The sequence below is a fragment of the Bos mutus genome, chromosome 18 (genome assembly GCF_027580195.1).
Source record: "Bos mutus isolate GX-2022 chromosome 18, NWIPB_WYAK_1.1, whole genome shotgun sequence".
NCBI lineage: Eukaryota > Metazoa > Chordata > Mammalia > Artiodactyla > Bovidae > Bos > Bos mutus.
In genome coordinates this window covers 4,911,988-4,935,273 of record NC_091634.1, presented here as the reverse complement: position 1 = coordinate 4,935,273, position 23,286 = coordinate 4,911,988, and the positions used below count along the sequence as shown (strand labels likewise).

The 23,286-nt window shown below is 57.4% G+C and overlaps 3 protein-coding genes across 7 annotated transcripts; all 3 read right to left on the bottom strand.

Annotated features, from left to right (window-relative positions):
• Window positions 1-2,261: 2,261 nt before the first annotated feature.
• On the bottom strand, window positions 2,262-5,919 carry TNNI3 (troponin I3, cardiac type). The gene is made up of 8 exons (XM_005903100.2): window positions 5,866-5,919; window positions 5,551-5,566; window positions 5,315-5,401; window positions 4,843-4,884; window positions 4,433-4,564; window positions 3,973-4,062; window positions 3,133-3,309; window positions 2,262-2,405 (listed from the first exon to the last, which is right to left on the bottom strand). The coding sequence occupies exons 1-8, from the start codon at window positions 5,874-5,876 to the stop codon at window positions 2,322-2,324; spliced, it is 639 nt and encodes a 212-aa protein (XP_005903162.1). The 5' UTR covers window positions 5,877-5,919; the 3' UTR covers window positions 2,262-2,321.
• A 1,081-nt stretch (window positions 5,920-7,000) lies between these two features.
• Window positions 7,001-13,522, bottom strand: DNAAF3 (dynein axonemal assembly factor 3). 4 transcript variants are annotated; one of them, XM_070387177.1, is made up of 12 exons: window positions 13,436-13,516; window positions 13,243-13,347; window positions 12,837-12,979; window positions 12,390-12,483; window positions 10,390-10,547; window positions 9,926-10,108; window positions 9,512-9,637; window positions 9,298-9,420; window positions 8,818-8,947; window positions 8,067-8,310; window positions 7,823-7,897; window positions 7,001-7,738 (listed from the first exon to the last, which is right to left on the bottom strand). In XM_070387177.1, the coding sequence occupies exons 2-12, from the start codon at window positions 13,325-13,327 to the stop codon at window positions 7,330-7,332; spliced, it is 1,770 nt and encodes a 589-aa protein (XP_070243278.1). In that variant the 5' UTR covers window positions 13,328-13,347; window positions 13,436-13,516; the 3' UTR covers window positions 7,001-7,329. The 4 variants fall into 4 exon arrangements, with proteins under 4 accessions (XP_070243278.1, XP_070243279.1, XP_070243282.1 ...); XM_070387178.1 differs by having other exon boundaries at window positions 8,067-8,181; XM_070387181.1 differs by having other exon boundaries at window positions 8,067-8,178.
• Window positions 13,523-16,030: 2,508 nt separating this feature from the next.
• Window positions 16,031-22,756, bottom strand: SYT5 (synaptotagmin 5). 2 transcript variants are annotated; one of them, XM_070387175.1, is made up of 9 exons: window positions 22,566-22,756; window positions 21,305-21,407; window positions 20,581-20,753; window positions 18,637-18,756; window positions 18,354-18,521; window positions 17,875-18,042; window positions 17,562-17,676; window positions 17,168-17,301; window positions 16,031-16,591 (listed from the first exon to the last, which is right to left on the bottom strand). In XM_070387175.1, exons 2-9 carry the CDS (start codon window positions 21,381-21,383, stop codon window positions 16,391-16,393), a joined length of 1,158 nt encoding a protein of 385 aa, XP_070243276.1. In that variant the 5' UTR covers window positions 21,384-21,407; window positions 22,566-22,756; the 3' UTR covers window positions 16,031-16,390. The 2 variants fall into 2 exon arrangements, with proteins under 2 accessions (XP_070243276.1, XP_005903163.2); XM_005903101.3 differs by having other exon boundaries at window positions 17,562-17,679; window positions 22,566-22,755.
• Between the last annotated feature and the right edge of the window lie 530 nt (window positions 22,757-23,286).

Sequence of the window (23,286 nt, the reverse complement as noted above, 5' to 3'; positions counted from 1 at the left end):
CCAATACACACAGATTCTAACTGACGAATTCTGAAAACCAGCAAGTCCTTGGATCTCCAGATTCTGAGACCTCCCCCCAACTGTGGATCCTGCAGGTTGTGAGCCCAGACACCCTAAAATCTTGATCCCTTAGGTCTTGACCTAAATTCTGAAACCTCAAGATTATGAGACCCCAAAAATCTGTACACCCAAATTCAGAGGCCTGATTGATGCTACCCCAATATGACACTACAAATTCTATTACCTCCAGCCATGAGGCCTCAGATTCTGTGACTTTAAGTCCTAAACCCACAGACACTGACCCCCCAGTCCTGACACTCAGACTGTCTGCCATCCAAGCTCAGAGACTCTCAATTTCTGAGATTCCCTCAGACTCAGAGCTCCAAGGCCCTAAGGTATTCTATTCTGGGATACCCAAACCCAGGCACCCCTAAATTCTATAACCCCCCAAATCCTCATACATCCCCCATCCACCCCCAGTCCCGGGACCCTGGCCCCCTCGAATTCCCAGATCTGCCTCCATACCTCTCCTCCTCACCTCTCATGTCTCCCATCCCTCTGCCCCCTCCCCCAAGGACACCCCTGGAGCTCACAGGGGGCTGTTACCTGAGTCTGGGTCAGCAGAGGTGTGAGAGAGTGGTGGGGAGAAATCTTGCTGGGCAGGCTGAAGCACCCCGGTTTATAGCCAGAGGTTGAGCCCCGCCCCAGGGGGAGGGGAAGGGGGAGAGGATTGCTTTCCTCAAAGTCTCAGCCCAGCTCTGAGGTGGCCCTGCCCTCCCCACCCCCCCACCCCCACTTTGGCTCCACTTTAGGGTTCCAGGCACCTCCTGGCTGTTCCAAGGCCTCTCCCGCATCCCAAAAGCATTGTCCAGGAATTCCGGGCTGGGTCAGGTCACCCTCGGGCTCCCCACCTCCCTGGGCCCCGGCACCCTGTGCTCTGAAGCCGCTGGGCTCAGCCCTACAGTCGGTCCTTGGATGAGGTTCATTGACGAAAGGGGTCCAAGGGAGATTTTACCCCTCCATGAAAGAGACCCTTTCTGTCTGTCTCTCTCTAGGCATTCACCTCACATACACTGTTTCTTATCTGTCTCTCCTCTGTCTCCATGACTCTCCATCTATGTTTGTCTGTGTGGGTCCGTCTCAGCTTCTCCCCACCTCTGTCTCCGTCCGTCTTTCTGTCCCCCCTCCCCACCCCCACCCCTTTGTCTGCCACCGGGATTCCACTCTGGTGACAACAGGCACTAAAACAGGGCAGCAGGTGTGTGAGGGGGTGGGGGAGGGCGGTGTCGGACTCTGCGGGACCTCACCCCCCCATCTCCATCTGACACTGATCTTTTTTGGTATCCCCCTCCCCTTTCCCAGGGGAGCCGCGACCTTGAACTCTAGGGGTTCTTCACTCCTCTGGGCTTCTCAGTGCCTCTGTCTCCCCTTGAACTCTAGGGGTTCTTCACTCCTCTGGGCTTCTCAGTGCCTCTGTCTCCCCGTTTCTTGGGGGTTGACTCTGGGGCTCTCTTCCGCCTCTCTCCACACCTCTTTGTCTCTGAATTCTTCACTCTGTCTGCCGGTTCTTCTCTCTGCGTTTCTCTGGGTGTCTCTGCACTCCAGCCTCTCGTAGTGTCTGTCTGTGGGTGTCTGTGTCCCCAGGTCTCCCTGTGCTTGTCTGTGACTCAGTTCCTGTCTTCTTCTTCTTTTAACACTTATTTATTTATATGACTGCCCTGAGTCTTAGTTGTGGCATGTGGGATCTAGTCCCCTGGCCAGGGATTGAACCTGGGTGCTCTTCATTGAGGGCACAGCGTGTTAGCCACTGGACCAGCAGGGAAACCCCTTGTGTCTTTAGCTGTGTGTCTGTCTTTAGCTTCCTAGCTCGTGTGTGTGTGTGTGTGTGTGTGTGTGTGTGTGTGTGGTCTCTTTGTGTCCCTCTCTGCGCGTCCTTATTTCTGTCTTCCAAGGTAAGCCCATCACTGTCTCCCTGTGTATATCTGTCTTTATTCCCTCTTTCTGTGCACTTCTTCCTGTGCCTTTGGGTCTCTGCCTGCCTCTCTCTGGCCGTGCCGCTGACTCCGTCTGTCTGTGCCTCCGGGTATGTCTCCGGGCCTTGGTCTCCTTGGTCTCGGCACCTCTGTGTCCTCGCACGTGGAGACTCAACTCTGCTCCTGCTGTGCTCTTGTGCCGCTCCTACCCCGAGTTCTCCAGCCTCTCCCACACCTAACCGCCCGCCCTGCCCCCAGGAGTAGACAGACAGCCACCCTCAACTCAGAGAGAAGCTTTATTCCTCGGGGTCATCCTCGAGGCCAGGGTCAAGGCAGAGGGCAGTCAGCTCAGCCCTCAAACTTCTTCTTGCGGCCTTCCATTCCACTCAACGCGTCAATGTTCTTGCGCCAGTCTCCCACCTCTCGGTTTTCCTGGTGGGGGGGAGGTCAGAGGTTAGCGTGTCTTCCTGGTAGCCTCCACTTGCCCTCCTGCCTGCTGGGTCACTTGTTCCAGATGCCCATTGCAGGGTCTAGTTCTGGAATACGTCTTATTCCCTCAGACAATCTTTTCCAATATGCCCCACTTCCTGTCTCCCTCCTGTACTTCCTGTCTCCCTCCTGCACTTCCTGTCACCCTCCTGCACTTCCTATCTCCCCTTGGATTTCCTGTCTCCCTCCTGCACTTCCTGTCTCCCTCCTGCACTTCCTCTCTCACTCATGTACTTCCTGTCTCCCTCATGCACTTCCTGATTCCTTGTCACTTCCATTCTCCCTAATGCACTTCCTGTCTTTCTCTTCTACATCCTGTCTTACTCTTGCATTTCCTGTACCCCTCCTAGACTTCCTGCGGAGGACCCTTCACCCTCAGGCTGGGTCCTAGGATTGCTGCCCACTACCTCCTCCCCTGGGACTTCCCTGGTGGCTCAGATGGTAGTGTCTGCCTATAATGCAGGAGACCCAGGTTCAATCCCTGGGTCAGGAAGATCTCCTGGAGAAGGAAATGGCAACCCACTCCAGTATTCTTGCCTGGAAAATCCCATGGACGGAGGAGCCTGGTGGGCTACAGGCCATGGGGTCGCAAAGAGTTGGACACGACTGAGCGACTTCACTTTCACCTCCTCCCCTAAGCACCCCCTTTCCTGGACTGAGCCACACTCACCTTCTCCGTGTCCTCCTTCTTCACCTGCTTGAGGTGGGCCCGCAGGTCTAAGGTCTCCTTAGCCCTGGCACCCAGCAGTGCCTGCATCATGGCATCTGCAGAGATCCGCACTCTACGCAGAGTGGGCCGCTTAAACTTGCCCCGAAGGTCAAAGATCTTCTGGTTCAGATCTGCAATCTGGGCAAAGCCATAAAGGGAGATGGAGACCCCCCCCTCCTCTTCCTCCTTGCCTCACTTCTCCACCCTACACTTCTCTCCTATCCCTAGCCAGGCTCTCCCTAGTTCAGGCCTCTACTACCTTCAGGATGAAATCCAAGCTCCCCATCCTGTAATTGGATCCCCAATTTGCCTCAGCCTCATCTCGGAAAACCACCGACACATCCCAGTCCGGCTACACTCATCTCACAGGTCCCTGGCCCACACTTGAGCTGACTTACCAACACTTGAGGCTCCAGCCACAAATGTTCACAAACATATTTCCTACTTTGTCCCCTCCTGGCTTTTGTGCTCATCCCTGACCCTTCACTTTCACTTTTCACTTTCATGCATTGGAGAAGGAAATGGCAACCCACTCCAGTGCTCTTGCCTGGAGAATCCCAGGGACGGGGGAGCCTGGTGGGCTGCCATCTATGGGGTCGCACAGAGTCGGACATGACTGAAGTGACTTAGCAGCTGACCTATTGTGCTCATCCTTCTGGCCCCTCCCTGCCAGGTTCACAGAGTTGTCCTGCGTTTCCTGGTGTCTGCAGCTGTAAGCAGCTGCAAGGGGCCAGGCTGAGACCAGAGCCTGAGGCATCCCACCCTACCCCAAAGGGACACAGGCGGCCCAGTGCCTCCCACCTCAGTGATGTTCTTAGTGACTTTCGCCTCCACGTCGTATCTCTCCTCATCCACCTTGTCCACACGAGCGTGGAGCTGTCGGCACAAGTCCTGGTGGAGGAATGCGGTGTGTGTAGTGAGGAGAAAACCCAGGGGTTTGGACTCCTGGGTCTGAGGGAGGAGGGGTTGGGGACCTGGAGGAGTAGATTGAAGCCAGACCCTGGGGAACTTTAGAGTCAGAGGTTCTGAGAATCTGGACTGGAGTTGGGCTGGAGGAACCAGTCTCTGGGTTTTGAGGTTATAGGCAGCTGCAGGCCACATTTCTGAACTCCTAAGGGTGAGGATTGGCAAATTGGACACGAAGGTCCTGGGAAGAGTGGGGGCATCGGTAAGTATACCCCTGAGTCCCAAGGGACGCAAGATCGGACACTAGGAACCTGGGAGCCCAGGCTGGGACGGAGTCCCTGGTTAGAACCAGTACCTGGAGCTCCGCGAAGCCCAGCCCGGCCAACTCCAGAGGCTGGCACCGTGTGCTCAGAGCGCGCCCCTTCTCTCCTCGCCGCTCCTCAGCCTCCCGCTCCAGTTCCTGCTTTGCAATCTGCAGCATCAGGGTCTAGGGAGGGGGTGCCGGGAACCGCGGCCCAGTATTGGGATGAGGACGCTGCGGGGTAGTCACCCTCATCGGGCCCTGCCCTCTAATCCCAGGCCGGCTTCCAGAGACCTGCCCCCTCCAGCTTGATTTCCATCATTCCCAGGCCCCAGACCTCCCTGGCAGGGCCACCTTCCCGCCAAACTTTTCAGGTCCCGCCCAGTCGCTCACCCGAAGCCCCACCCCAACATCCAAGACCCGCCCCCTGAAGACACCTAGCCTTCCCCCGGGCTCATCCGCACCTTCAGCTGCAGTTTCCTTGAGGCGGAGATCTTAGACTTTTTCTGCCGGGGGTAAGACAGCAAGGAAGGATGAGGGAGGAAGATTCGAAGGAGGACGGCGGGAGGAGCATCAGAGCCCCGCCCCCTCAAGTCAGGTCTCTCCTCCAACTCCAGCCCGCGGGAAGCCACGCCCCTCATCCCCATCCACCAATCTGGGGCCTGTAGATAGGCTCCGCCCACCGTCTCTAAGCGATCTCTGGTCCAGAGACGGCGGGACTCCGCCCATAGGCAAGCTCGCACCAATCAGACGCCGGCCCTCTGCTAAGCCCGTCCCATGAAAGCCTTCCTCCTCTTGGGCTCCGCCCACAACCGAAGTCCCGTGAGGGCCCTGGCTCCGCCCCGCCTCCCCAGGACGCCGGTGCCCTAAGAACCTCAATCCAGACCCTGCGAGCCCCCTCACCGGCCCCGCGCCCTCGCTGGCCCCCGACCTCACCTTGGCGTGCGGCTCCGTAGCGTAGGCGCGGTAGTTGGCAGACGAGCGGCGTCGGACAGGAGGGGGCGCGGGGACCGTGTCCCCTGCCTGGGGTTGGGGGAACGGAGCTGAGTGACCACGGGAACCCCCCCGCAACCCGTCTCCGTGCCATCTTCCAGGGCTGCAGTCTCTCTCCCCAGAGCCCTTCCCGCAGTCCCCTCCCCGGGCACGCGGGGCCAGCCCACGCCCGCTCTCACCGTACTGCCGCCGCTCCTGGAGGGAGAGAAACCAGGAAAGGGGGTTACTGGTGGGCCTGGGTCCTGTCTAGTCCGTGTCCCAAGGGACCCCATAGGCCCTTCTGACCACAGATCCGGCCTACCAGCTCCCCATTCTCGGCTCCTAGGGTTTGGAGTCCCAAACTCTCACCTCATTCGGACACCCGGGTTTCCTGTCCTTACCTCCCTTCTCAGACCGGAGTCCAGGCTCACAACTCTCACCCCTCACAGGGACCCGGGAGATAACCCCCCACCCGCCTCCGGCCTCAGGAGCCCAGGTTACCAGTCCTCACTCACCGGTCCGCCATGCTGGGTCTCAGGCCAGGAGCTGAGGGAGGCAGAACCCTGGGGGCAAGGAGCTCTTGGAGGGTCAGGGAGGGAGCGTCCGGAGTGACCTTGAAGGCCCCTGGGACTTGTCTCGTCCGGTCTGCTCCAACCTCACTGAGGACACTGAGATAAAGGGCGAGGACGGAGACTAAATATACTGCTGCCCCCTCCTCTCCCTGCCCAGGATTCGAGATAACGGGGCGCGTGAGGGGTGGGGCGGGCCATGCTCCAGCTGGATCACCCCTTCACCTTGGCGGCCTGGGAATCCAGCCCCTTCTTCCTCAGACCCAGGGGTTCAGGCCCCCAGCCCCTCCTCCCTCAGACCTGGGGGTCCAGACCCCCCACCCCTTCTCCCTCAGACCCAGGAGTCTAGGCCCTGCCCCTTCCCTAAATTGCAGTCTCCTTGAGGACTGGAACTTCTTCACCGTGTTATGCTCAGTTTCAGTGCCCCAAACCTGTTACCCAATCAGTAAAGTTTGCTGATTTACTTGAGGAAACACGTGTGGGGTGTGCCCAGGCTTTCAGCAGTTCATTCATTCAGTCGTGTCCGACTCTGCGACCCCATGGACTGCAGCGCACCAGTCCATCACCAACTCCCGGAGTTTACACAACTCATGCCCATTGAGTTGGTGATGCCATCCAACCATCTCATCCTCTGTTGTCCCCTTCTCCTCCCACCTTCAATCTTTCACAGCATCAGGATCTTTTCAAATGAGTCAGCTCTTCGCATCAGGTGGCCAAAGTATTGGATTTTCAGCTTCAACATCAATCCTTTCAATGAATATTCAGGACTGATTTCCTTTAGGATGGACTGGTTGGATCTCCTTGTAATCCAAGGGACTCCCAAGAGTCTTCTCCAACACCACAGTTCAAAAGCATCAATTCTTCAGCACTCAGCTTTCTTTATAGTTCAACTCTCACATCCATACATGACTACTGGAAAAACCATAGCCTTAACTTGACGGACCTTTGTTGTCAAAGTAATGTCTCTGCTTTTTAATATGCTTCAGCAGGTAGCACATAAAAATTCACCTCTTGCTCACCCCCCACATCCCCTCCCTCTCCTATTCTTGGAGACAGACAGGAAAGACACAGACACCTGGAGAAGAGTTCTTGGTTCTCTTTACTTGGACCACCTGAGGGTAGACCAGCCTGTGAGAGGCGACACCCCCAGCCCCCAGTTAGGAATGGGACGCCTGGAGTCAAGGGGACCACGCAGAGGGCCTGAGCAGAGCCCCAAGGCCAGATCTCCAGGCTGTTTTCAGAGTCTGGGCGTGAAAGACAGAACTCAAGAGAACAGTCTAGAATTCTAGGAATAAATATAGAATCCCAGGAATGGAATCCGAAATGCTAGCGACACCTCTGGCACCGAGTGAGACTGCTGAGAGTGTGACTGAGTATTCTAGAGGCGTGTTCTCATTCTATGACCGGAGGTTAGATGTCGGGGATGGGGTATTTGGTTTCTGGAGGAACAGTCTGATTCTCTGATTTGGGGGCCTGACTCCCTGTGGGCGGAACTGAAGCCTCCAAGAGTGAAGCTTGAGACTCTGAGGTCAGTTTGAGGGGTTCAGAGGGTGGGTTCCCCGATTCAAGGGACTGGGTCCTGTCCTCAGAGGGCGGGTCGGTTGCCTCAAGGGGCGGGGCCAGGACTTCAGGGGGCGGAGTCCCAGATTCCACAGCTGGGTCCTCATGGCCCGGAGCTGAGTCCCCTGCCTTGTAGAAGCGCGCGAAGGTGTCCGAGGGCTTGCCCCCCAACTGTGGGGCGAATCCAGCCGCTTGTGCTAGCTCCCCGACCCGGCTGGAGAACGCCTGCAGCTGCTCCTGCCGCAGGTCCACTAGGAACCTGGAACCAGGAAGCGGCGGGTTAGGGGGCCCCTCTTTCCGCCCCCGGCCTGAAAGTTGCCCGCCCTGCCCTCTGCTGGCTCACTGGGCTAATTCGACAATCAGGCGTCCTCCGGGGGCCACGCAGGCCCCCAGCTCTGCGCTGAGAAGATGGACCATCCTGCGGAGAGAAAAGGGGAAGGCTGAGGCTCGGACTTTGAGGTTCTGAGTGAAGAAGGGAGGCTGGGGACCTGGACACTGATAGAGGAGGGTCTGGGGGCCTGGATTCCTGGGTCTGAGGGAGGAGGGGTTGGGTGAGGAAGACCTGGGCGCCTCCCAGGTCCTCTTACCCACAGGCCACGTAGAGGAGCTGGAACTGTCCCATGTAGCAGCTCTTGTGGTGGAGGGTGTGGGCAGAATCGAGGGACAGGAAGTGGACAGTGAAGGGCTCCGGGGCAGGGGCTGCTGGGGAAGGGAAGACTGGCAGGGTTAGGCAGACACTCGAAGCTTGGAGATGACTCTCCTCGTCCGTCTTCAGGCCTTTTGTCATCCTTTCTCTTGGGTAGATCCCTGGAAACTTCTGGGAAGACTGGCCTGGCAGGCAGAAACCCATTTTACAGACTAGGCAACTGAGATTCACGAGGAGAAAAGAGAGTGGGTGACCCATAGCCACACAAGTCATTAATTCACCCGGGAGGGCCAACCTAGGTAATGGGTAGACGGAGGCACGACCAGATTTGGGGTCGGGGGATTCAGGTATAATCTGAAACCTAGAAGCTCGTTAAAATGTTCTCAGCCTCTTGAATATCTGCACGTGGGATCATAATTCTGCTAATTCTGCTACTGGAATTCAGAATGGTATGAATGGTGTCAAGAGTTGGAAAAGGGAGAGAAATTCAAAGAGAAGAGTGAAAAACAGACCGGATGTCGGGAAGGGGAGGTCATTTGTCCAGGCTTTAGACACCGAACCGATCCATGCTTGGACTTCAAATACCCGGAGCCTGAAGCCTGGGACGAGGGTCCGGGTCCCGCTCTCCCCCAGATGTGAGCGCCCCAGCCCCGCTTGCCACCTCAAGGGAACAGCCCCGGTCCGCGGCTTACCGGGCTCCGAGCTTCCCTCCGCGCCGCCCTGCACCTGCTCCGGGTCCCCCTCGGCGGCTCTCGGGTGCCCCCAGGCGGCCATATCTCGGAAGAGCTCCGCCACATTGTGCTCGGTGATCTCGCATGCGGTCTTTGGGGGTAGAAGGGGCGTGGCCAGACGCTGAGCTAGGACCGCGGGGCCGCGGTGGCACTGGAGATGCCTAAAGAACGCTCCCCTTCCCAAGCCCCCACCCCCAGAGAAGGCATCTGGCGGACGCACTTAGATTTCCAGACTGGGCCTGGGAAGTAGAGGGGTGGGGCTGTCACGTGGACGTAGCGAGGGGCGGGGCCCCGGGCTGCAGGGCCCCGGGCTGCAGGGCCCCGGGGCTGCAGGGGCGGGGCCCAGGCGTCGGGGGTGGGGCCCTGAAGGCGGGGCGGGGCCCGGGCGGCAGGGCGGGGCCTTGCGTACCCTCTCGGGCCCCAGCACCTCCAGCCTCAAACCTTGACCGGCTGCCCGTTGCTAGTCCTCAGGAGGGTCTCGTCGTCCGCTTCGATGCCGAAGGCCACGAAGGGCCCCGTGGCGATGTCCCCCCAATACCCGCGCGCTGCCACGCGCTCCCCGCGCTGGGAAAGCAGGGAGAGAGGATAATGTTGGGGAACTCGGATTGTGGGGCTCCCCAGCCTCTAGAATCAGCAGCAGCCAGGGAGCACGCACGTGGCTCAGGAGGCGACCGGACGCCAGGGTCCGGTTGGGCACGTGATAGGCGCTGGAGTCTCTGAGTTCAAAGGCGACGCCCGTGTCCCTCCAGCGCCTGAACTCGCGGGTGTGGATGACTCGGGCCTGGAGGGAGCGGGCAGCGAGGAAAGAGGCCTCTGTGAAACTTACAGGCCCCAGCCCCGCCTCCTCCACCCCCAGGACCCGAGACCCTAGCCTCGCTTCCTCCACCCCCAGGACCGGGACCCCAGCCCTTCCTCCTCCACCCCTAGGACAGGGGACCCCAGCCCTTCCTCCCCCACCCCCAGGACAGGGGACCCCAGTCCCGCCTCCTCCACCCCCGGGACCGAGACCCTAGGCCCGCCTCCTCCACCTCCAGGACCCGGGACCCCAGCCCCGCCCCCCAGCCCTCACCCCGCGGTCGTGCAGCTTCATATGCAGGTCCCAGTCGCTGACGCCGTGCCGGGCGTCGTACCGGGAGCCCAGGTACTGGCGCAGCCTCGAGTCCCACAGGCGGCTCATGGGGAAAGCCTCCGGCCCCTTCTCCCCTCCGGCCCAGAAACGGAACACGGCCTCCAGGGCGTCGCGTTCGCGGAACTGCGCGGCCAGGCCGGTGTGGGGGAGAACGAGGGAGAGGGGGCTGCAGGGACCGTGGCGTCTCCCCCCGACCCTCCCTTCCCCCGCGGGGCGTGGGAAACGATTCTGGCGGCTCTCCGCTGAAGGGACCGAGGCTCTGAGAGCAGAGGCCACCCCCTGGGCCATATGGCCCGGTGGGAGCCCCGGAGCCCTCAGGCCGCTCCATCCACGCAGACCCTGTTGGACGGCCCGGCCGCCACCCGGGTCCCGGGCGGGGACTGTCGGAGGCCGCGCGGAGGCACCTTGAGGGCGCCCAGGCTGAGCCAAGGCAGCTGCTCCGCCAGGCGGTCAGGTTCCGGCACCAGGTGAGCCAGGCGGCAGGCCTGGGCGCGCACGAAGGCGGCCACCGGGGGGCGCAGCAGCGCGTTCCCCCACACCTCCAGGAAGGTCTCGCTCCTCTCTGCGGGGAGTAGGGAGAAAATAATGGAGGGAGCCGAGGGGTGAGTCCACACGTGAGATCCGTGACGGCGACGCCACTTTATAGAGATGGTATTCTTCCATAGTCGTGTAATGAACATGGCGGACCTAGGCAAGTCCCCCACCCATCCCAAAAGCTAAAACATGAAGAGTAATTTACACCTCACCTGGGTCTCCTCGCCTATTCCTACCAACCCCCCGCCCCGCAGGTAACCCCAATCCTGAATTTCCTGCTTAAGTTTCTCTTGACTTACAAAAGGAAAGATTTTTTTAAAAAAAGGAAAGGTTATATAGAGATGGAGATGAAGATTTATGTGTGTTAGCAGAATCCTGTAAGACAGAACTAGGGCTTCCCCGGTGGCTCAGCAGGAAAGAATCTGCCTGCTAATACAGGAGACCAAGGTTCGATCCCTGGATCAGGAAGATCCCCCGGAGAAGGGAATGGCAACCCCATCCAATATTCCTGCTTGGGAAATCCCATAGACACAGGAGCCTGGCAGGCTACAGTCCACAGGGTTGCAAAGAGTTGGACACGACTAAGACTGGAGAAGGCAATGGCACCCCACTCCAGTACTCTACTCTCGCCTGGAAAATCCCATGGACGGAGGAGCCTGGTGAGCTACAGTACAGTGGGGTCGCTAAGAGTCAGACACGACTGAGCGACTTCACTTTCACTTTTCACTTTCATGCATTGGAGAAGGAAATGGCAACCCACTCCAGTGTTCTTGCCTGGAGAATCCCAGGGACGGGGGAACCTGGTGGGCTGCCATCTATGGGGTCGCACAGAGTCGGACACGACTGAAGCAACTTAGCAGCAGCAGCAGCAGAGCGACTAAGACAGAACTATTTACCTTTAGTTGTATACACAATATATATCGATATCAACATATAGTTTCATTTTAGTTGTTTAAGAACCTTATAAGAGAGAACGATATACTTTTAGTTTGGTTAGATAAGTTCTAGTTTAAGAGCCTTTACAAGGTGCATTAAGAAATCTGTGCAATGTCTTCTGAAAGCCCTGGGCTGTTAATGACACCTACCATCCTTAATCATGGTAACAATAATCGCTAATATGTGTGGAGTCTATATCATAAGCCAGGAGCCATGCATTTTTTTTTTCATTAAACCCTTATTAAGAATTCTATGGCGGAAGAACTTTTAGGATCTTCATTTTATAAATGTAGAAACAGAAGCCCAGAAAGGGATAGACACTAGCCCAAGGTCACACAGCAAGCAGAGTCAGAATTTGAACACAGCCTGCCTGAGTCTAGGGGGGAACAATTGGCTCTAGGCACCAAGCTGAAGTTTTTGTTACTGGAAAACAAGTCAATTTCCCACCCAAATCCTCCTCCTCCTTTCCTTGTTATAGTCTCACTTCCAAGGATGCCTCCTCCAGGCAGATTCCCTGGGGTTCATACCTCTCACTAGGGGAGACTCAGGCCTGAGGGAGGCTTTAGGCAGGACAGAGCTCAGCTCAGCCAAATGGTCCCCACATCCGGGGGACTCATGACCTCTCGGGAAGTCCCTGGATCTCTTTTGGGCTTCTCCCTCATCAGGAGGTTTTGAATGCTTACACTGTGTTACGAACAGTTCTGAGAGTTTTATGTGGATTATCTCCTGGAATTCTCTGAATGATTCTCGGAAGCATTCTTTTTAGCCCCATTTCAAAGGTAGGAAGAGCTGAAGCTGACAGGGCTACCAAGTGAGTGAGCAAGTGATGGAATAGGAAACAATGTGCATCGTGCTTAATTTCACCATTGAAATGCTAGAACTCTGCAGGAAGGGGGAAGGGGCTGGGGGCCAGATGGCCTGGATCTTTGCTGACCTTGCAGCCCCATCTTCTCAGGATCCTCCAGGGCTAGGCTGAAGATCAGTATGTGTCGGGCTACAGCTTCCAGATTATTCTCCAGCACATAAAACTAAAAGGACGGGCAGGGAAGAACAATTCTGAGATCTGTGTCCCTGGCTCCCAACAGACCCAGGAGTGGGAAACCTCAGCCCCCTCCTCCCACAGGACCCCGGAGGCTCGTGCACCAGTCCCGCTCTTTAATCACAGAAACGTGGGCACTCAGAACCCTCCTCTCCGTCACTACTCAGGAGGCCCCATCTTTAGACACTTCCCCCACTTCAACCCAGGAGCCCCCAACTCCAGCCCCATCCTTCCCCAGGACCTAGGAGTCTGGGTCCCCAGCTCCCTCCTCCCTCAAGGACTCAGGAAACTGGGCTCTCATCTTCATCCTCCTCCTTCCAAGACCCCATAATCCCAGCTCACATGGAACCTCCTTCGAGGCCAGAGAGCTGCCCGGGCCAAGGTCCGTAGCAGGTGCCGCCCATCCACTGAACCCAACAGCAGGACATTTAGCTCGGGGGTCTCATGCTCTGTTTCGGCCTGCGAATCTGGATCCACAGGAGGACCTGATAAGATGATAGCAGGCTGGAGTTTGCGGCCTGGAGAGCGTCCCCTGCAGCCACCCTCAGCAGGACTTGGACCCCTGGCCTCGGTTTCAACCGGAGCTGTGCCTCTAAGCGTTCCGGAACTTGGAGTCCACAGAGGCATCTAGGCTGCCCACTGGGCGGAGGGCGCCCTTGGAGCCCCCGAGAACGTTAGCGCGCTGTCTGCCAGGCTGTGAAGGCAGCGGCTGCGTCGCAAGATTTGTGATCCTGAGCGGGGGGCTCACTCTCAGCCTGCAGGTCCACTGCCGGGGACAGGCCCCACCAGGACACAGAGCCAAAGCCCGTGCCCGAGCCTGCCGGTGTAGTCATCGCCGTGCGGTCCGGACAACCTGGGAATCCCCAAACATCGAGTCTCCGTTGCCCACCCGTTCCCCTCGCACCTGCCCCGACTTCTCGCCCCTTCCACACCCGCCTCACCTTTATCTTTTCAAATAACCCGAGACACCCCCTCCCTCCCCGCTCGGGGCTGCGCTAAGGTCCGAAGGGCCCTCCTCAACTGCTGCCCATAGTCCCCGCCCTTTTCAACCATTCGGCCAATGGGAGTGTGCGGGTTGGCACCGCCGCGATCAACTGGCCAATGAGAGTGAGCGAGACCTGCCGGATGCGAACTTTTGGCCAATGGAAGCTCTGACGGACGACCACCCGGGCTTGTGGGCTTGAGGGCTTGAGGACGCGGTCGTCATGACAACAGAGCGGCCAGAGGGCGGGGCCAGGAGAGGCTGGGACGGAGCCTGGGGCGGTCCAAATTTATTGAAGCAGAAGGCCTGGACCGATCCAACATTTAGACAGAACGGAACCGAATCTTCATAAACCCAAGTTAAAATGAGGTGAACTAGACCTCAAACTCGGAGAAGGCAATGGCACCCCACTCCAGTACTTTTACCTGGAAAATCCCACGGACAGAGGAGCCTGGTAGGCTGCAGTCCATGGGGTCGCTAAGAGTCGGACGCGACTGAGCGACTTCACTTTCACTCTTCACTTTCACTCTTCACTTTCATGCATTGGAGAATGAAATGGCAACCCACTCCAGTGTTCTTGCCTTGAGAATCCAAGGGACGGGGGAGCCTGGTGGGCTGCTGTCTTTGGGGTCGCACAGAGTCGGACACGACTGAAGCGACTTAGCAGCAGCAGCAGCAGACCTCAAACTGTACACTTCTGTGTCCCCATTTTCGCTCTCACCCTGGCTCTACCACACAGGACTTTTCTTACCAGGTGGAAACACAGCCAAGTGCTGGGACCAGCTAGCACTGGCCCCTGGTTGCTAAATTTTAGGGAACTTTGTGACCTGGTTGTTACACACAATCATTACTAAAAATTAGTTTTACTAAATTAATTACTAAAATTTAAATTCAGTAAAATACATTAAATAAAAGTAACCATACTCAAAATTCACCACTTCCTATTTTATTTTACTATTATCAATGGTCTCAAGGTTAGTTACAACTATTGTACCTGTAGGAAGAAAATGCTATTTTAATGCAGTCGTTTAAGACATGAAATTGGCAAACTATGACCACAGGCTATCTACTTTTGTAAATAAAGTTTTATTACAACAGGATCAGGATTAGACTAGTGCAGAGAGACCCAAGTGAAGGGTCAGATCCTGCCATTAATTTTTTAATATTTTTCCGTCTTGGATTTCTTTTTTGCACTAGTTTGGATTTTTCTTTAAAAATTGCAGTAAGGGCTTCCCTGGTGGCCCAGTGGTTGAGAATCCCCCTTGCAATTCGATGCAATGAGTTGACCTGTCTGGGAGTCCCACAAGGTCAGGGACTCAAGTGAGACACGTCTCTAGATCATCCCCACCACTCAGCTCAGGGAACAGCACCCACGGAGCGCTAGCTCTCTGCCTCCTCTCCTCACCCAGCTGCATGAATTTAGACAAGTAAGTCACCCTTTCCATGCCTCCATTTCCCTCTCTGTAAAGTGGAAATGGTAACATGAAGTCAGCAGACGAGTGGTGGACTGAATGGGGGTCTGTCTGCCTGGTGAGGACAGTCCTGGGCTCTGGGAAGGAAATGATGGCTGAGTCCCTCCGGGGTTCTAGTCCCTCAGCCCACTGGAGCCCCAGATGCTGACTTTCTCCAGCGAGGCTTACTGCCTTTCATCCTCATCACCACCACTCTCCAAAACACTTCCTCCACAGAGGAGCCAGAGACTCCTTAAAAGTAGACCAAGCATGCCACTTCCCTCTAAAACCTCCTGAGGGTCCTCACTGCAGGTACATACAATCCCAGCTCCTTAGATTTATCTCCTAGCACCTAAGTGATCTGGCTCTTGGCTGTGTCTCATTTTTTTTTTGGGGGGGGGGCATTTTGGCCACCTTATGTGAAGAACTGACTCATTGGGAAAGACCCTGATGCTGGGAAAGATTGGAGGCGGGAGAAGAAGGGGAAGACAGAGGATGAGATGGTTGGATGGCATCACTGACTCGATGGACATAAGTTTGAGTAGCCTCCGGGAGTTGGTGATGGACAGGGACGCCTGGCATGCTGCAGTCCTTGGGGTCACAAAGAGTCGGACATGACTGAGCAACTGAACTGACTGACTGATGACACATGCCTTCTGAGATCTTAGTTCCCTGACCAGAGATTGAAACTGCACCCTAGATGATGAAAGGAAGGGGGATAAAGGGGAGGGAAACATAGGTATGAAAATCTACATAAATCATGGGCAAGGGAGCAGAAAAATTCCTGAATAACTAAGTGAATTCTCACTGACTCCTCAGAGCAAACATGCGGTAGGTATTACCATTATCACGATTTTTTCAGATGAGGAAACAAGCTTTGAGGGCTGAGTGAATGAACCGATGAAGAAGTGAATGGGAGAGTGGGTTGGTGACAGGGTGGATGGATGAAGGGGTGGTGAGTGGGTGGGTGAGTTTCTGTGTGTATTTCCAGGATGGGCAGCCCTGTCCTCGCCCTTGTGTGATCCCGCCCCTGGAGGGCCCCTCTTGGGTTCCCAGCCCCCACCCCTGTGCACCCCCATCAAGGAGATTCGGTCCAGGCCAGCAAAGTTGCTGAGTATTTATTTGGTCCCAGCAGTGGTGCAGGAATCAGACTGGGGACAGGAGTGGGTGATCCTGTGCAGGAAAGGGGCACTGGGAGCCACGGGGATAGTAGGCTGGGATCACTGATTGTCAAAGCAGAGGGCGGGACCCTGGGGTCGGGGGAGGCCAGATTGCCTCCCTTTCCCCAGGGGCCCCTGGGGCTTCTGGGTATGTGCTGTATCGGGGGAGTTGGCAAGTTATCATGATTGGCATAATGGTGGGGGAGAAGGCAGGAACGGGTAGAGTGGGGGGTGTTGGCCTTAAAGGTGGGCATGGGCGTGGCTTTGGGCAGGGGCCTGGGGTCAGGGGCTTGAGGGTGGGCATCAGGGTGCTGGCGGCGGCCTCACTCGGTCAGGGGGCCGCAGCGAGTGCCACTGGGCGATGGGCCGCCGGGGGTTGGCCAGCATGTCTGCCCAGTGCCGCAGGCCAGCCCCCCCGGCCGCTGCCCCTACAGCCACCCTCCCGATGGCCTCGTTCTTGCCCAGCTTGTCGTAGTCCAGCACAGTCAGCTCCACCTGCACCTTCTGGGTTGGGCAGGGGAGGAAGAGGAGACAGAAAGTGGGGTAACAACGCACACGGAGGGACTCAGTTATCATTGCTAAGGAGACCCCCTCCCTGAGTTCTGGGGAGCCTCCATAGGTGCCTGGGCTAAGGCTTCCTCTGGAGCTGGGAGAGGGAGGGTGTGAGGGCCCTGCTGGATGCTTACAGGAGTGCCCGGGAGTCTTCCTGCCACCAGGTTTTAAAGCAGATAAACCCTCAGGACCTCTGTTGCTCAGAGGCTCCTTAGGGTGCAGGGTCCTAATGGGGGCACATCTTCAAGACTGTTAAATGGGTGGGTGGGCCTGGCCTTAGGGTTGCGGGTCTCTTTTTCTCAGTATCCAGAACTCCTACGGGCGCTGGGCATCCCGTCTTGCTTGGGTGGGCGGGGCTTCCTGGTCCTCATGGGGGAAACTGAGACTGAGAACACAATTAGACCCCCAAGACTTGGCTCCCAGGGGCTGCTAAGGAGGCTCTCCTCCCTTAGTAACGGGGGTTTCTAAGGGCCTGGGACTCAGGGGAAAGGCTGCTCTGGCAGGGGCGGTGGGGAGGTGTGCCCTCACCTGGACCTGGTCACAGGGCACTTCAAAGCTGAAGGCCTCGTTGTAATAGGGGTTCAGAGTGTTCTTCTTGATGGTGGTTTTCTTCTTCCGCACCTTTTTGCCGCCCTGCAGCAGGTGGACCTTGACATACGGATCTGGGGGGAGGGAGGAGTAATCTTACAGCTCCCCTCACTCTGCTGAGTCCAGGAAGAATGCCCGAGGCTCTTCTTCAACATAGAGACAGCCCACGGACCCCTCAGGCCCCCCTCTCTCTGTGCCCAAATCGAATCTAAATCGTCCACGGCGGCCTGGACCTTGCTCCCCACGGTGAGACCGGGGACCCAGAAACTGCGGGAGCCTAAGTCTGCGACCCGGCTCCGCCCGACACCGCCGTCGTTTGCGGCTTCCCGCACACCTGACAGTCCCCCCACGTCCATCTTCTTCAGGTTTTTGGCCTCCAGGACGATGACGGTGAGCTTCCCGGCCGTGGGGACATAGCGGAGGGAGAAGCAGATGTCTCCTAGTTTCTCCTGCTGAGAGGGAAAGAGGAACCGGTCCCCGGAGCCCGGGATCCGCCCGCAGCCCCTCTGCGACCTTCCTTCCCGCCCCCTCGGCTCGGAATGGTACGGTCCGGAACGAGCCCCGCCCCCACCCGGACGCCTGTGCTCTGATTGGCCCGGGCCTGGGGTGGGAGGGCCCAGCCGGGGGGCGTGGCCACGAGCGCTCACCTCCTCGCGAGGCGCCGCCTGCAGCTCGCGCCAGGCCAGCACTGGCCGCCCCAAGTCCACGGAGCTCATGGGGACTCGCACCTCCCCGATGGCGTCGTTGCGGGAGAAGCGGTCGAAGTCGTACACCGCCATGACCAGGATCCGGCCCCCCAGCTCCACGTAGGGGACCTGGGTGAGGGGCGGGAGCAAAGAAAGCACAAAGTGAGGCGCAACACATCCACGTGGAAAGCGGTGAGTGTGGGCAGTGAGGGGCCAAAGGAAGAGTCGGGGGTGTCCATGGAGCCCAAATCGGACAGCCCAAGGGCCAGCGGAGCAGTCCAGGGGCCAGCACTGCTCTCGAAGGGACAGCACAGGGTCCAGTGGAATAGTCCACAGAGCTGGTGGTAGCTGCCACCAGTAAAAGCTGAAGGGACTGGGGCGCCAGTGTTCTAGACTGGGGACGGGCTGCCGGGCACGGAGCCCTGAGGCCACGAGCTCACCTTGAAGGCAAAAGTCTCCCCAAAGTGAGGGTTCAGCGTCTGCCGATGCACCCTGGTCTCGTGCCGCCTCCGTTTGTCTGGCAGCAGGTAGACCCGCACGTAGGGATCAGAGGAGCCACCTATGTCCAAGGCTGCCAGTCCCTCAGCTTGCACGATGCCCACCAGCAGCTGGACAGTGATGAGAGGACCCTAGTCTCAGCTTCCCTTCCGGAACCTCCTCCAATAAGGGACTAGAACTCCCGGCGCCCTCCGGTCCAAAGCTTCCCTCCGTCTCCACACCCACCTGACCAGTCTGGAAATCATAGTCCAGTGAGTACTGCAGTCGTCCTAGTTCATTCTTCTCAGCCACCTGCTGCCCTGGCCCCGAGGGCGTCGGCTCCAGCTCCTCCACTTCTGGCTGCACCTTAGGGAGCCAGGGGCAAGGGCAGGTGAACTCCTCGCCTGACAGTGGTGTCCTCCAGGCCCCGAAGCCAAGGGAGACAGACTCACAGAACCCTCTGGCTAAACCTGAACGTTTGCAAGCTAAGCAGAGTCGGTGTTTGACTAGTGATGTCTGCCACGGGCGGCGACGCGCCATGGCAACACACAAGGTGGTATGCTGGTCAGTGTTTGATTAGTGATGTCTGCTACCGGTAGCACACATGCGGTGACGCACAGGCAGTGTGTTTGTCATGCCTAGACTAAAAGAACAAGCGCTGACAGCGTCTCGCTGCCTACAGGATGGACGCAGATTTTAGTTCCCACGTTAACGGATGTATTGGGGTGATGGTCCAAATTGCCACGTTGATTAGTGATCTTGGACGGAAAAACATGGAGGGAAAATGGCACATCTAGCGCATGTTTGCCATTCTAAACTAGCACAACGAAGTCCGAAGACTTCTAGTCACTGATTTTCTAAATGCAATGTGAATAGTAGTAGTGGTAGTGTGGTAAAATGCCTTCACTTCAGAGATTCTGACTCAGTAAGTCTGGTGCAAGATCCAGGACTTGCATTTCATCAAGCACCCAAAGTGATTCTGATGCTGACGGGGTTTGGAGCTACCGGCTTTAGGAGAGAGGGCTGGAGACTGAACACCAGGACCCTAAAGGGCATCCCTTACTGGTGATAATTATAACAGCTATTTGTTGAAAAGGGAGGAGAGGAAACACTAGTTATGGACTACGACCTCGAGGCTCAGAGACAGTAAATTTTTCAAGGTCACAGAGCCGGTTACTCTGGGTTGGAAACCTAGGACTCTCTGGCTCCCAGGAGAGCCTCATTCCGCTCTGCATTCAGAGGTATAGTGTTCAGATACCTGGACCTGTAGCTTTCCGCGCCAATGGCCTCTTCCTACTCATGTTTGCATCAACCTCTCCGGACTGCCCTACAACCTCCTCCTTTGTCTCCTTGTCCCAGATCTGTCCTCCAGTGGGCTCCAGGGGATTCATCTTAAAGCCCATGTGATCTTGTCCCTCTCTCGCTCAAAACTTCTGTGGCTCCCAGTTCCCTTCATTACATGGGTACCACTGAGCTCTTTAGAAGCTTCACCCTCAAACACAGAATATATGCATGTGTGCTAAGTCGCTTCAATTGTGTCCGACTCTTTGTGACCCCATGGACTGTAGCCCATCAGGCTCCTCCATCCACGGGATTCTCCAGGCAAGAATACTGGAGTGGCTTGCTGTGCCCTCCTCCAGGGGATCTTCCCAACCCAGGTATCAAACCCATGTCTCTTATGTCTACTGTATTGGCAGACAGGTTCTTTAACACTGGCGCCACTGGGAAGCCTATAGCACAGTATACCTTTATGCTATATCCCAGCTATTGTGAAAACCGAGTTTGTTCTCCAAATATCCCTCAGGATCTGGACTCCAAGCCTCAGCACGTGCTCTTCCTTTGAGGTAGAATGTCATTCTCTCTGCTCTCAGTTAACTGAGTCCCTCTGGGTCTCAACACAGAAATCACCTCTGGGAAGTCTTCTCAGACCCTCTGGGCTGTCAGCTAGTTGGTTTCTCTGTGCTCCCATATGCCCCATACTGCCTCTAATGTGGCACATACTGCCCTGTGTTGTGAATGTCTGTGTGAATGTCTGACTTCCCCATCTAATTGGAGGTTCTTGTGAATGTCTGGTTCATCTCCAGGGCCCCAGATCCACTTTAGGGCTAGACACACAGGGGAGCTGCTGGGCTATTGAGAGGAGCATGGGCACAGAAACGGCCAGGGCTGAAGGACTGGGTCAGTCCACACCTTGTCTATGTAGCTCCGGCCCAGCTCCTTCACTTCCTGAAGGTGAACCTGGGCTTGGGCCTGGCTCTTCTTGCCCATCCGCCTCCGACAACGCTTCCGGTAGAGACAGAAACAGCAGCTGAAGATGAGGAGGCCTGAGACCAGCACGATGGTGGCCAGAGCCCAGGGGGGCACTGCAGAGGGCATGGAAACAGCAAACACTGAGGCCGGGAGAAGCAACCCGGTCATTCAGACCTGGACCATGTGCTAGCTGAAATCCCGGCCTTGTTTTCCCTCCAGCCATGTCCATTCCATTTTATTCCCATGTTTTCCTTCCAGCTCATCTCATATATAAAACTGAAGCCTTATGGCAGGCTGACACCATCTGGATTTTCTTGCTTATTAGTTCTACCTCCTCTTCTACCCTCATTCTAATTTTTCTGCTCAACCCCTGTGCTTTAAGAAGGTTTAACCTCTCCCCGAGTCTCCCTATGTTTAAAAGAAGGGAGAGGTGGACCTTCCAATTCACCAATCCAAGGTTCCATTCCATTCCACACCCTTGATGTGGGTCTTCATTTTTTTGCAAACCTGTTCCTTATTCATTTCATTTAGATTCCAATCCAGGATTCGTACTATGACCTCACCCGCATTTTCCAGCCCACCAGCCTGAAAACACCCGATCCGGATCCCGCCCCCGAGAATCCCTACGAGGCTTTCCCTCCACTCCGCCCCGGGTCTCGCTCACCGGGGCCGTGGCTGATGCGACTCGAGTCAGGAGGCGTGTCGGGCGATGGAGGCCCGGGTGTTGGGGGCTCCGGGAACATGACGGCGAGGTCTTATGGTTCTTCCTGCGGAGGCACCCAAACGCCTTATCTCCCACACCCACCCTATGAGTCCACTGAGCCCGCCGAACAACAAAGAACTACAACTCCCATCGGCACTCTGGGCGGGCGGCCGTGTGGGAACCGATCGACTGCCGCGAGGCATACTGGGAGTTGTAGTTTAATCCTTCCAGCTACGGAGGGCGGAGGCTAGGCGTGGGTTCCAGGAGCACGTTCCCGTCCAAAGGGATGCCCCCTTCCTTTAGGCCCCCCAGGAATCCAGTCCCGATGAGTTCTGCTCCTTTCTTGCCCTTCCCCAGGGCCCGAACCAGTCGTGGGCGAAGACGGGCGTGGGAACCGGAGCACCGGGTTGCCCAGAGCAACGGTTGGCTTGGCTCGGGCGGGGTGAAGGGAGTGGTGGTTGCCCCGGCAACGGTCTGTTGCTAAGACAACGGGCGGGGCTTACGCACACAAGCGGAGTCCCAGTGGGGCGAGCGGGTTCGGAGCCCTGTTCCGCCTGGGACCCCAGACCCTGACACCCGAGACAGGCGCAGCTGGGGAGGACTCGGCCTTGCCGGTCCGTGCTCGCGCCCGCAGCTGGATCCTCCCTGCACACCTACCCCTGAACGGGACGTGAAGACTCAGGCTGCCCTCCGTCTCCTACTCCTGCGGGGAATGTGGGCGGCGGGCGTCTGCCCTGCTGCCTTGGCTGGGCCCCCACATCGTTTTCAGCCTGTTTGTCTCGCCCGTGCGCCCCGAACTCTGTCTTCACACCTGTCCTCGTGACCGCCTGGGCCTCCATTCTTCTCCAAACCGACGCCTTCCCTATTTCTGTCCATCTCCCCACCGGCTGCCCGCCGCTCCCCGGTCTGGGTTGGCTGGCTTCTGCCTGTTGTCTGGTCCCCGTCTACCGAGGTCTTGCACCCTCTCCCCCGCCTGCGCCTCCCTTTCTTGTGGCTCTTTGTCTCCACGCCTGCGCCTCCCTTCCTTGTGGCTCTTTGTCTCCACACCTGTCTCTAAGTCCCATTCTCTCCGAATCAGGCTCCAGCCCTCCCCCTCCATCTGTTGGTCTCCCCCGGTATCCCCTCCACTACACACACACGCGCGCGCAGCTGATGCGCGCGGCATCTCTCTACGGATGGGAATGAGGATGGAGCTTGGGGAGGGGGTCCCAGCGGCTCCTACCTGTGCGGCAGCTAGACAGGACCCTCCGGAGAGACACAGAGGAGCCGGCCCCGCCCGGACCCCGCCCCCGCACGCGGGTGACTGGCGCTGTCCCCGGTGCTGATCGCGGAGCGCTGCGGGGCGGGGGCGCGGCCGAATGGAGCCACCCCGGTGTGTGCGCGTGTGTGCCTCCGTATATGAGTGTGAGAGAGAGCCTGTATGTGTGTGTGTGTGTGTGTGCGCGCGCGCCTGCGTGTTCCGTAGGTGGAGAGGCCGCCCCGCCCCTCGTCTAGCCCCCGAGCTTGGAACCACCAGGGCGCCCACGGATATTTATCCTGGTCCCGAGGATATTCTGCCTTCTAGTCTAGCCATCCCGGCATCCAGCCCGCTTCTCTCCACCTCAGACTCCGCGGCTGCCCACAGAACCGGGCGCCAAGATACCGGGTTCTAGGACCCAGAAGACCCTCTCTGGAGGCCAGGGTATTCAGATATCTAGACAGGAGACTAAGCCTGAAATTCACCAGCAAATCGGCTTCACTCCACCCTCTAAGTTCCCCTAGGGCCAGGCCCAGAAGGCAAGCCTCCATGCTCCTAGCTGAGGGCACGGAGCCCACACTGCCCACACCCTGGGCCTTCTCGGAAAGACTCAACTGTCCAAACCTACATTTTCAGGTGCCAATTGTGAATCCCTGTAGCTATCTTCCTGGGACCTTTGCCTCAGTACCTATACATCAGGAACCCA

Coding starts and splice junctions, on each gene's coding strand:
- SYT5 (XM_005903101.3), bottom strand. CDS start 21,383: ATGTTCCCGGAGCCCCCAACACCCGGGCCTCCATCGCCCGACACGCCT. Junction 18,757..20,580: donor GCCGGAGCTACATAGACAAG/GTGTGGACTGAC, acceptor TGGCTCCCTAAG/GTGCAGCCAGAAGTGGAGGA. Junction 18,522..18,636: donor ATGATTTCCAGACTGGTCAG/GTGGGTGTGGAG, acceptor ATCACTGTCCAG/CTGCTGGTGGGCATCGTGCA.
- TNNI3 (XM_005903100.2), bottom strand. Junction 4,565..4,842: donor CAAGGAAACTGCAGCTGAAG/GTGCGGATGAGC, acceptor CCCCCTCCCTAG/ACCCTGATGCTGCAGATTGC. Junction 4,063..4,432: donor TGGGCTTCGCGGAGCTCCAG/GTACTGGTTCTA, acceptor TTCCTCCACCAG/GACTTGTGCCGACAGCTCCA.
- DNAAF3 (XM_070387177.1), bottom strand. CDS start 13,327: ATGACTACACCGGCAGGCTCGGGCACGGGCTTTGGCTCTGTGTCCTGG. Junction 9,421..9,511: donor CCGGTCGCCTCCTGAGCCAC/GTGCGTGCTCCC, acceptor CTGCTTTCCCAG/CGCGGGGAGCGCGTGGCAGC. Junction 8,311..8,817: donor GGAGGGAAGCTCGGAGCCCG/GTAAGCCGCGGA, acceptor TCTGCCTGCCAG/GCCAGTCTTCCCAGAAGTTT.